At 45.9% G+C, this 12,920-nt stretch overlaps 1 protein-coding gene across 7 annotated transcripts in view; it reads left to right on the top strand.

The window, feature by feature from the left end:
• The window catches only part of NUP214 (nucleoporin 214), a 78,913-nt gene that overhangs the window by 33,869 nt on the left and 32,124 nt on the right, over positions 1-12,920 (top strand). For all 7 annotated transcript variants that reach the window (XM_008169152.4, XM_024106065.3, XM_024106066.3 and 4 more), the window contains 2 exons: positions 10,753-10,828; positions 11,664-11,772. In XM_008169152.4, the coding sequence (XP_008167374.2) occupies positions 10,753-10,828; positions 11,664-11,772 (185 nt within the window). The remainder of the gene's footprint in view (positions 1-10,752; positions 10,829-11,663; positions 11,773-12,920) is intronic.

Raw genomic sequence — 12,920 nt, forward strand, 5'->3', positions numbered from 1 at the left:
TGAGCTGTCGGGCTGCTCTCCTGTTTATTCCTTCTACCATAGAAAACATCTGCTCTGTAGTTTACTTCTCTAATCTCATGCCCCTGGGTTCCTGCCCTGAACGATTAAGTTTATACTCCAGCTTCTCTAGTAACTTGCATCATTGGAATTTCTTCACAGTAGAAAACCCTTGATATATCAAGGATTAAATATTAGTTAGGGACAGAGCTCCCCAGAAATATATCCAGATGCTAGGCTGTCTTGCTCAACAGAAACCCACGAATATGTGCTAACTGTTTAATTTACAATTTATCAAGCAGTTCTGACTCCCCTATGAGTTTAACTGAAACTGTTGGCCTTCCGATACTCCACATCCCACAGCCAGCTCAGGTCATTCCAGGGATTTCTCTCTTCTCACTAAGCAGTGTCACCAGTCACAAAACTAATTCTTTCCTCTGTATTGGTAATGACCTTGAAATCTCAAGAGAGATGAATGATTTTTTTTTTTTCTTTTTTAAAGTGAGGGAGGAGAGATTTCCACTGAAAAGTATTAGAGGAGTTAAGGATTATGCTGTATTCCTGCTATGATTAAAAAAAAAATGGTATTACAAAAGGAGATAAATTCACCATATGCTTCCAATGTAAATTGTCTAGAATTGCAAATGCTTTATCCTGGACGATGGTGTGCATTGGACATGCACCTCTTGGAACTATTTGTTTGCCACTTCTGGATTTCATGTATTTTCTATTCCTCTCTTTGATGGAGAAGGGAAAGCAGAATTCCTTTGAAATAGTTTATCAGAATGCCTTGGAAAAGGAGTTTTGTAATGGTGAGCACCAGCTGTTGCTCACCTCCTGGGAGTCCATCTTGGAGGGTCTACACTTGGAGAAGGTTCAGAAGTTCTTTAGTATTTCATTTTCCCTAAAAGCAACTGCCTTCCTCTAAGGCAGTATTTTCTTGAAGAGCTGTACACTACCAAATAACAGTGCCCAGAACTCTTGCCAAAAGCCAAATTGTGATGAGCCTGTGGGAGTGATCTTGACAGGATTTAAGTTGGTTGCGTGTAAATTGATTTAACTATTACTCCTGGGGAATTCTGTGCCAAAAAATTAAATTTTGTGCACAATATTTTAAAATTCTGCATATTTTATGTCAAAACAACACAATATAATCACACCAGTTTCAATTATTATTTTGGGTAATTTATTTTAAAATACCTGTCAGCAAATATGTCTGTAACAATACAGACAACAAAAAAGATTTGGGAAATGTTTTTTGACAAATAGATTCCTTGCTAGGCATATTAATACAGAACTCTGAGTAATAATTCATCTAAACTACAATACAGAACCATATTTCCTGCGCCCCTCAGACGCAGTGCAAAGGCTTGGGGAGTCGGGGGGAGAAAGGAAAGTAATTGCTGGAAAGGAGCCTGGGTGTGAACTTGGAGGGTTGTTGGGTCTGGGTGGGAAAAGTATGGAACAGTTTTTGGGGGTGGGGGGTAGGGAGGGATTGTTAGGGACCTTCCCCCATGCAGACCCTGGCTGACCCCTAGCCTCTCCCATTCAGTCAGACACATCTGCCCCTGTGTTCTTGCACCCCCTGTCCATGTATCCCTCCACCCCCACTCAGACACCCACTCCCTGATCCCCATGTGTCCCTGCACCCCCTCTTCTGTCCCCGTGTGTCTCTGTGCCCCCACTCAGCCTTCCCCATGTAGCCCTGCACCCCTTCAGCCATCCCATCTCCTCATCCCTATGTGTGCCTGCACCCCTTCTCCCCTATCCTTATGTCTCTCTGTGTCCACACTCAGCCATCCCCCTTCCCCGATGTGGCCCTGCACCTCCCTCTCACCGTGGCCTTGTGCCTCCACTTCCATTCAGCCCCTGCCTCAGTCTGGCCTCCCCCACTAGCCCTTATGAACCCCAGTCTGACCCTCCAGAAGCTCCACGCTGTCTGTCTCCCCATATCCCCTTTCTCCTGACCTGGCCTGATAGGCGCTGTGAAGAAAGCACTGCAGGCTCTTTCTCTTCCCTAGCTGGCTGGGAGTGACTGCTGTGTTCTAGCACCACAGTGCCCTCTGGTGGGCAAAAGGTAGAATTGCAACAACTTTCCAGCAGAAGCTATTTTCTGCAACAACAACAAAATTAAAAATGTGTGGCATATTAATTATGCACGTGTGCAGTGGCGTAGAATTCCCCCAGGAGTAAAACTATATCTCTTGCCTCAATGATCATCTCACTCACCGTTATGCAGCCTGGTTAGGAGTGCTGTATTCAAAATGAACAATTGATGCACATCTTGGATGAGTGTTAACTTGACCTCTATGATATAACTATTTTAGCTTTAAATAGTTTTTGACTTACACTATCGATCTGTATCTATAATTCATGGGGTGCCATGTACCTTTATATTACAATAAGGCTGTAAAAGCCTTTGAATAACAGACCTCCTAAAAATGTACCATCTAAAAAGTCTATCAAATAGAACCCATGCTAGCCGGTCACGTTGCTGGATGGATGCTCCTTATTTAGTGATCAAAGTTGTCATGCTTTTGCTACTTAGGCATCCTGTTTCTCTCTTGCCACAGCAGCACCTTCTCTGGGTTGTTGAGCTGCAGTGATTTCTAATCATTATCAGGGGTTTTGTGGCCTGTAGTTAAACAAGCCGGTGGCCTCAGTCCACTTCTTAGTGTATGGTTGATCTCCTCGTCAAAAAAAAAAAAAAAAAGGGTATCTCCACACTTGGAACCAAACTGGCCTTTGTTAATGGTTTCATCAGAAGAGCGAAGGATTAAAGGAGTTTGAAGACCAAACTTTCCTCTCAATCAGAGAAGTGACACCTTCAGAACATTGTGGGACAATGTGGGGAAGCTTCTACCTGTATTTTACCTGCTCTGTGCTTTGCCTTCAATCTGGCACCTTTTTAATAAACATCCTATTTATCTATGGCACCAACATTGATCAGATCAAGCGAGCGTAGCTACACTGAGTGAGTAGAAATCATATCCTTCTAATAAAATGTCAATGGCTCACTATCATTTCCCCTTTGGGAAGAACTTTTTTGATAAATGTTAAGGTCATGAGTTGCACAAAATCATTTACATGCAGATGATACACTTATACCTTTCGCTGATTTTAAAAGTAATTTAAGTTCTTACTGCAAAGAGTAAATCACTGAAATGTCTTCAGTGATCTCTGGGTGTAATTTGACAAAGGAACAGAGAAATGTACAAATTGAGATGATCTCTGTACATAAATCTATGATTGAAATTGGTTTGGAAAACCTTCATGAATACAGAAGGTAATGGCTGACAAATCTGATCTGGCTTTTACTTTGGCGCATGATGACAGCGTTCTGCTCCTGTATGCTGACGTTCTGTACTGCTCCAGCAGAAGGAGAAAGGAAGGCTGAATCAGTGAGTCTTTTTAGTCTCTTAATTTCTATATATATTATACCAAAGAACATCCAGCACCACACAGTGAGGCTGCATCTTTATCACTAGGTTCTAGTCTGTCACCACAAAACTTCAAGACATAGTTTTGAGCAATTAATACACAAGATGTTTGCCTTATACTTGATGTGTGCTATGTAACCAGAGTGCCTTCAGTGAGTCAGCATTATCTAGTGGCTGACTTTCGTTTGGCGCTCTGTCACTGAGAGACCTTGAGCAAGTTACTAACCTCTCTGCCTCAGTTTCCTCATCTGTGCAGAGGGCACAGTATTTTGTGAAGCACTTTGAGACCCTCTGGAAAAAGGTGGTCTGTATATTTTTTTTAAAGTGGACTTGTTTCATGAAATCATAGCAGATATCTTTAATTTTTTAAATCTAAAGTATTCAAGGATCTTTTAGGTTTTTTTTTTTGTTTGCTTTAAATTTAAAGTGTTAGTCTGTAGCTATTTTAACATAAAGTTTAAACAGACCTAGTAGGAGGAAAGGCTTAACACATTCAATGGAGTGAGTTCATGTGGTGAGCAGGAGGAGAGAATATGAATATCCTGGTTGGTAGCCGTCAGAGAAGATTGGAGTTTATAAACTGGAATAGATCAGGTCTATGAAAGGACCTTTGTAATTCAGGGGTTCCTTTTCTGTGGGGATATGTGGTTGTATGTAGCCAGTAGGAGGCAGAAGAAGCTAGAAGTGAAAGTTTTTATGGCTGTAGCATAGTGTTTGAGTAAAAAGCAACAGAAGGTCCTGTGGCACCTTTAAGACTAACAGAAGTATCGGGAGCATAAGCTTTAGTGGGTAAGAACCTCGCTTCTTCAGATGCAAGTCTTTTTACAGATGTTGCTTTTTACAGATTCAGACTAACACGGCTACCCCTCTGATGTTTGAGTAAGTTAACTGTCCATGTAACAGAAGGAATCCTGCTTTGCTGATGAAAGTGGGCTTTCACTGGGGGATTTTCATATCTGCACTGGCTTTGGAAATTGTCACTTTCCTTGACCAGCTGATACCAGTGACTGAAAGTGACAAGGGAAAGTGCATTCTCTGATGCTGCCTATCAGGATGCTTCAAACTCCTTTTTGCTGTATTTTGCATCATGATGATTTAAAGTAAGATAAGGGTTTCCAGTGGTGGGTGGGTGTGTGTGTGTGTGTGTGTGTGTGTGTGTGTGTGTGTGTGTGTGTTAGTTATACATCTCAACCTTGGATTCTGCAGACATGGGATCAAAAAAGCCTCCAGCAGCTGAGACCTCTCCCTTGTCACAAAACTCAGTACCTGGCACTTTCGGGTGTATTATACTTTAGAGTTCTTTTTTTATAATAGGTTTGGGTGTGGGAGGGCTCTTAAGAAGCTGAATGTTTCGGTCACACCTGGTCACCTGTTGAATCTCCTAGCTGTTTGCTCTGTAGCCCTTCTCCCCTGCTTTTGTCTCTTCCTTCTACATTTCTCCTGGAACATCCTCCTATGTTAAATGCGAGTCCAGGGCCCAGCTTCTGTTCAGAGCCCCTGCACAGCCCTTAGTTGAATTTCCATATGCTTCTAGTGTGCAATACTCTGGAGCCCTCTAGTGTTGGGAGCACCCCAGACACAAGCACTTGCCAGGCCATGCAACAATTCAGCTCGAAAGATATCTGCTGCCTGCACTGAGAGCCTCTTTGCCCTCTGCTGCAGCAGGGACTTTCAGCTGAGAGACTTCATGCTGCGGGTTTCCCCCAGCAGCACGCTCTCTGCTGAAGGCCTCCTGCGGGAGCAGAAGGCACAGAGAGGCTCTCAGCCCCGGCAACAGTGGCAGCATAAGACTCAAACCCATTGATAAGACACAGGTGATCTTTAAGCCTAGTTTAATAGTCACTTAATTCGGAAAACAAAAAAGGCTGTTGATTAAAGAATTTTCGCAAACACTCGTGGCTCCTTTGAGGAGCCACGGCTCATAGTTTGGGAATCACTGATTTAGAGCAGCAACTCCATTGCCAGTAGAATCGCCACCACTGTTGATTTAGGGACGTAAGCAGGGCCGGCTCCAGGCACCAGCCGAGCAAGCTGGTGCTTGGGGCGGCAGATTGAACGAGGTGGCATTCTGCCAATCCTAGGGCGGCACGGCTGCTTTTTTGTTTTGTTTTTTTGTTCCGCTCCGGCCGCCCTGTAGGAGGCGGTGGCGCAGCGGACGAGAGCACCCTGCGGCAAGCCCAGCAGGGCAGTCCTCGTCCTTCCATCCCCTCCGACCGGAGTGGATCCCTCGCGGCAGGCGGCGCTGCGGGAGGGGCCGCGTGGCAGCGCCCTGCTGTAGCCCTGGCCGCCCCCTTTCTCTCTCCCGCCCACTCCCTCCCCCCGCTAGCCGGTCCCCCTGCACCCGCACTCCGGCCGCGCCGCAGGTGTTTTTTGTTTTTTGTTTTTGCTTGTGGCGGCCAAAAAGCCAGAGCCGGCCCTGGACGTAAGTCTAAGGGAGAAGGTCCAGAGCACCCTCTTCCTCCCTGTCCCTATAAAAGCTGATTTGGGAAGGCGAACTTTAATTGACACATTCGCTATTTAGCAAAACTCCAAAGATCTATTTGTCTAGCAAGTGACTGTCTCCTCTAGCTGACATGAAGTTTTAGAAATCAAGTATTTGAGCTGTCTCTGAATGTTCCAATTCTCGGATTTCTTGGAGAAAGGAATTGTATTTGTATTGCAACCCACATAAGCTAGTTTCGTGTCTCCAAGCATGTCCTGCTTTGTTCCTCCAGCTTGCCTTGGGCATCTGCAGGCCCTGGCAGTCCCTGAAACTCATTCATTTTCTCTCTTGTAACATTGATTATTGTGCGTGGGGGAGAGCAGTGCTACGTACTGCATACAGAACATTCCTCGGGAACCGATTCGTGTGGTTCAACAGTAGGAATACCGCTCTGCTACACCTTCAGGGAGCCCTGGAATGAAATTATGGGGATCTCATCTTCCTGTTTAGTCCTGATTGGTATCTCTGAAGAGTCTTTATGCTCTTATTTTGCCAGTCATTGCTCGTTAATACCCTGCCTGTAATGAGAAGTGAGATCAAGGGGTTATTGCAAAGGTCTGTGCATTAGACTCCTGAGTTCTGTTCCCAATCCTGCCACAGATTTCTTGTGATCTTGGGCAAGTTGCATAACTGCCATGCTTGTTTAGTCATCTGTGAAATGTGTGTAATGCTCACCTACTTCCAGAGGTATCATTAGGCTTAATGTTCAAAAGTGCTTTCAGATCCTGGGATGAAAGAATGCTAGGAGTGTGTTATGACTGTAAGTGGTTCTAAGGTTTAATCCTGCCTTTTCCCATCTCCCCTGAACTCTGTACATAATCTAGTTTGTGTGGAAACGAACTGAACCTGGTGTACACATCTGCTGGAGCTGCGCATTAGTCAAGTGGGCTTTAGATAGGGCTTTAGATAGGGCTTTTGACAGGTAAATCGATTGTGCAAGAGCTTTCAAATGATCGCCTATAGGAAGCTAGCATGGCGTTTCCACCTGGGATCTTGCATATTGTGTTGATGACAGGCAAATAAGTTCTGTTGCCAGTACACTGATTCTGAGTATTGAAATGGCAACCCCCGTGCTCAATGTGTTCATGACCTGTAGGAATCCTTGTGTGATATTTACCAAATCTAGCCTTCAGGCATGGTACTGGCTTTTCCCCTTCATTATAGGGTTTCAGATTCTATTGACACTTGGCTCAGGGTGTGCTGGTGGTATGTAGAGCTGAAGGTAAAACATCCGTGGAGATATTGGTTACGGTGCACCCTGTACAGGCTGGATTCAACCCCTTGCATAGTTTGTTCTCATTCAGTTCAGGAATGCAGGGTGCCCTTCCCTGAAGCTTTGGTAGCAGTCTGGTTATAATGCTTCTGAATGGTGGTTGTTCTGTTGGGTGTGGGTGTGTGAGTGGGTGGTGGTCCTGAGAGGGCGCGTGCAGAACGATGTCGTCACATCAGACCTAGACGTTTGATTCAGTATTAGAAATGCATGACATCACCTTGGCTTGAGATAAAAGGGCTTTGTTCCTGATTGGCAGACAGACATGGTCTGAATCTTAAGACTAGCTTGTGTCCCGAGGATTGGAGGAGAGCATTCAGGATATAGGGCATTACTGCTACAGTGTAATGCACTGTGTGTAACAGTCTGCAGACAGAGGAATCTGGATGAAAAAGATCCTTGTTTGACCAGGGGGTCTAAAATCGTTGTCTAGAAGCGGTCTCATTAACCAGTACAGTTATGCTAAATAACCTCAGATGTTGGGTGTACTGTGTGGCACAAGATTGAAGTGCCTTTAATCACTTGATGGATGGGCATATGGTAGAACCAGAAATGCTGTTTGTGTTTAGTACAAACACTAATGACCTATTTTCTAGGCTGTGGGATGTCTGCAGTGGGCAGGCGTTCTCCTGAGGAGACTTGGCTATAGCCTTTGCCACCTCATCCCCACCACCACCCTTAGCACCAATCAGTGCTGCCCTGAACATAGGCTGCAAAGGGACATGAAGCACCCTTCCAGGAGCACCATTGCATACCCCTAGAGCCACTAGATAGGGTTAATTCTGGCTGGTGCAGCTTTTGCAGAGTACATCATAGTGTATGCGAGAAGTGCTGAATTGACGGTTCTAAGAAGTGAAACCATCTGTCCACACCAATGCCCTTCTGCCTTGTTGTGGAGGGACCACCTGCTGGATTGCGAGAGAGCACTTCGCTCTTCCTGCCCTTTTCATTCTTGGCCTCTCTGAGGGTGTCAAGTATAATTTGAATGTAGACTCCAGACTACTAAAAACTATATTGAAATCGCCAACTCATTGCACATAGACCATTGAACTGTTGTCAGTTGTAATGACTTGCCATAACAAACATGCCCTGGACTTGAACTAGTAGCTTGAAAGGGAGAGACTCCCATCCAGTTACCAATGCCATGGGGGTATCTATTCATTCTCTCTACACCCAGGGATCTTGAGCATCTTGTGATGTTTCTCATCACCTCCCTTCCTCTAATATTGAGCATTCTCTAAATTGTTATTGTGATAGCTAGGCACAGGGCTATTCCAGTGTGTGCAACACGGGGAGCTTTCATTGCTGGAAGGGAAGGACTTGCCATTAGTGCCAGTCCTTTTTAAAGCTTTGTTTACAGCATCAAATCCTATTCAAGCTTCCCCTTCCCTCACCCCCACTAAAAAGGCAAATGGCTGTGAGAAATCGTGCTTGTGTGTACTTGTCCCATTCCCTTGGGATGTTAGGAAAATTCTGAAAGTTTTCCTGGTGACTGACTGACTGACACTGCTGATGTAGAGTGTGGGAGTTGGAGCAGTGTAGTAGTTACAGCACTTTTGAGACCCAGATTTCATTTCTGCCTAGAGAGAAGGACTTCATAGAATATCAGGGTTGGAAGGGACCTCAGGAGGTCATCTAGTCCAACCCCCTGCTCAAGGCAGGACCAACCCCAACTAAATCATCCCAGCCAGGGCTTTGTCAAGCCTGACCTTAAAAACCTCTAAGGATGGAGATTCCACCACCTCCCTAGGTAACACATTCCAGTGCTTCACCACCCTCCTAGTGAAATAGTGTTTCCTTATATCCAACCTAAACCTCCCCCACTGCAACTTGAGACCATTGCTCCTTGTTCTGTCATCTGCCACCACTGAGAACAGCCGAGCTCCATCCTCTTTGGAACCCCCCTTCAGGTAGTTGAAGGCTGCTATCAAATCCCCCCCTCATTCTTCTCTTCTGCAAACTAAACAAGCCCAGTTCCCTCAACCTCGCCTCGTAAGTCATGTGCCCCAGCCCCCTGATCATTTTCGTTGCCCTCCGCTGAACTCTCTCCAATTTGTCCACATCCTTTCTGTAGTGGGGGGGCCCAAAACTGGACACAATAGTCCAGATGTGGCCTCACCAGTGCCTAATAGAGGGGAATAATCACTTCTCTCGATCTGCTGGCAATGCTCCTACTAATGCAGCCCAGTATGCCGTTAGCCTTCTTGGCAACAAGGGCACACGGTTGACTCATATCCAGCTTCTTGTCCACTGTAATCCCTAGGTCCTTTTCTGCAGAACTGCTGCTTAGCCACTCGGTCCCCAGCCTGTAGTGGTGCATGGGATTCTTCCTTCCTAAGTGCAGGACTCTGCACTTGTCCTTATTGAACCTCATCAGATTTCTTTTGGCCCAATCCTCCAATTTGTCTAGGTCCCTCTGTATCCTATCCCTACCCTCCAGTGTATCTACCTCTCCCCCCAGCTTAGTGTCACCTGCTAACTTGATGAGGGTGCAATTCATCCAGATCATTAATGAAGAAGATATTGAACAAAACTGGCCTCAGGACCAACCCCTGGGGCACTCTGCTTGATACCGGCTGCCAACTAGTTGTTGATCACTACCTGTTGAGCCCAATGATCTAGCCAGCTTTCTATCCACCTTATAGGCCTTTCATCCAATCCATACTTTTTTAACTTGCTGGCAAGAATCCTGTGGGAGACTTGGTCTGTCTCAGAGTGGAGAGAGAGAGATCAGTTTTTACAGAGCACCTGTCATTGGTTTAGATGTGGGGAAAACAGGTCATTATAAGGTTTCTTCCTTACTACTTTCTTCTAAAATCTATGGTATTGGACCAAATGGACCACTAATGGGAGGAGTTCCTGTGACTTAATGGCCATTCCCATGTTATAATAATTAGAGCCATAATGCGACACACAGTGGGAGCTAGGTTTCACCCCAGAAGTAGTTGCCTTTCATTAATGATTGCCCATGGGCTCAGAAGTACAGTTTATAAAGCAAGTTAAACTTTCATATAACCATAACCAAGCAATCATATTATAAATCACAGATTAACCACGTCACAATCCTTTCTCACTAATTCACTGTTTTTACAATTTTGAAGCCAAAGGGAAGGATTTTTTTTCCACATTTTTGTCTCTTTGTTCATCACTTTTGAGAGTTACATATATTTGTATCCAATTCCAGGCTCTAGAATGTGTGGAAAGCCTCTTTCATTTTTGTGTCTGGTGTTTAACACACACAATCCCCTGACCTGCTGATTCTTTCTTCAATTCCCTGTTGAAATAGAGAGGGGTTCACTACCTTCTCTTCAGTGACATAAATGGGTATGAAGGAGACTTGATTACTTAAGTCTAGCGCTTTAGACACACTTGCAGCCACTCTCTGTTAAATGAGGCTTATTCATTTAAGAGGTTTATTCCATAATCTGATTTGTTCCTTTGGGTTTTGCTAGAATCACGTGTTCAGAATCTTTGCTGTCAATGCTGTACTGGACTTCTCAAAAGTTGATGCTTTGAGGAGAGACCTGCTACTAAATTAGCCTTTCATTAAATCTTTTTTTTAGATCTTCCGTACCTCAGTCTGCAGCCCAAGCAGTCCACCAAGTTTTGGCTACGGTTGCTACAAATCAAGCCAAGCAGGTATCTCTTGATATTTGTCTTTTACCTATTAAGCACTATGCCGGGCAGATGCTATACCACTCTGTTTCAGCTGCTGTTGAATAGGTTGTCTTACAGTCCCTTTCCACAATCTCTATCCTGCATTCCTTTCAAACCACTGCTTAATCTGTGACCCTGACTGGATAGTGCCAGACATATCTGTATTATGTCTCTTAACTCTACTGCTTTCGTATTGTTTTTGAAAATAGCTTGTGGGCTGCAAGTGGCCATGGTCTTACTGCCGCATCAGGGCTGTCTAGTCAGTCTGAAACGAACAATGAGGGAGATAGTGTTAACTGAGTTAACGGACATTCCGAGTTGATGCAAAAACAGAGGCTGGTGGGGAAATCAGGGGAAAGAATAATTCTCTGCATCCAGTATTTTCCATAAAACCTTTCCTACTGGGGGATTAGATACTACAACAGGTTAATGGTCATCCACATCCCAAAACATTAACATTGTCAGTCTTTGTTCAGGAGAGCCTCAGAACTGCAGTCACAGAGGTTTGCTGGGCTAGATTGGAGACTCATTAAGAGTTGAGTATGGACTCTCTATTGAGTTTTGTAGAGCTGTGTGTGGGCTCACAATTGTAATAGGAAGGGGAATACTGCAGATTAGGACAGGATGCATTGCTAGTGTTGGCAGGTGCTTTGGCCAGCTTCTCCTAGTTTTAGATATAGTGCTCCTTTCCTTTTTTGGACACCAAATCCACCTCAAAATTACACGGAGTAACTTAAAAAAAAAGGGGGGGGGGGGGGGTCATTATATGCTCGGGCATTGAAGTAATAATTACATTAAGTGGTGTTTGTATTTTTAGGGGTCTCTAACCAGCTCACTTAAGGCACAGTCTTCACCTGTATCTGCATCCATACCATGTACCATCACTACTACAGCTGGTCAAATATCAGCTGGCAACAAAATCTCAGGTCAGTTGTCATTTCTGTTGAGATGGAAACAAGAATGGGAGAAGGCCCGTCCTTCATAGCACGGGGGCGGGGGGAAATCAAGACACTGATTCAACTTCTGTTGACTGGCCTCTTACTATTTCAATCTAGAGCAGGGGTGGGCAAACTGGGTGGGGACATTGCATGCAGGGCCATGAATGTAGGGCTGGGGCAGGGGGTTGGGGTGCAGGAGGGAGCATGGGGTGTGGGAGGGGGTGCAGGAAAGGGCTCAGGACAGGGGGTTGGGGTGCAGGAGGGGGTGCGGTGTGTGGGAGGGAGCTCAGGGCAGGGAGTTGGGGTGGGGGTGCAGGAGGGGTTCGGGGTGTGGGCGCTGGTCCGGTGCTATTTACCTTGAGTGGCTCTGGGGTGGCAGCGGGGCTAAGGCAGGCTCCCTGCCTGCCCTGGCCCTGTGCCGTGCTGCTCCGGGAAGTGGCTGGCACCACATCCCTGCGGCCCCTGGGGGAGGGGAGGCAGAGGACTCTGTGCGCTGCCCTTGCCTGCAGGTACCTCCCCAGAAGCTCCCATTGGCCACAGTTCCACGTTCACGGCCAATGGGAGCTGCAGGGGGCTGTGCCTACCGCTTAAGGAGCCCTCTGCTCCACCCCTTCTCCTTCCCCCCCACCCCCGGGGGGGGGGGGGGGCAGCAGAGATGTGGTGCTGGCCACTTCCGGGAGCAGCGTGGGGCCTGCAGCACCACAGGGGTGGCAATCCCGCGGGTCGGATTCAAAGCCCTGATGGGCTGGATCTGCCCCGCAGGCCGTGGTTTGCCCACCCCGGTCTAGAGAGAGAGTTTTAAAAGCAAAGGTACAAAAGCTAAATAGAACAGCTGCTCAAAACTCAACCCATCCACATGGCTTTTGTCTAAAATTCTGCCTTGAAAAAGTTCCTTTTTCATTCTGGAATCAAGGTGACTACACTTAATATTTAGCTTGTGTGTTCCTTTTAATTGTAAATGTTTGAAGTATCTGAGTTGGACACTGGTGTGTTTAAAAAATCAGTTAAAACGGAAGCCTGTTTAGGGCTTGAAAGCGCGGTATGCTCAGCTGCACTCTGGGATTTTCACTGCACTGTAGCAGCGTCCACACGAGATGATTTTGTGGCAAGCTGGTGCACTGTAGATTCACACCCTG

This window comes from Chrysemys picta, chromosome 18 (assembly GCF_011386835.1).
Source record: "Chrysemys picta bellii isolate R12L10 chromosome 18, ASM1138683v2, whole genome shotgun sequence".
Lineage (NCBI taxonomy): Eukaryota > Metazoa > Chordata > Testudines > Emydidae > Chrysemys > Chrysemys picta.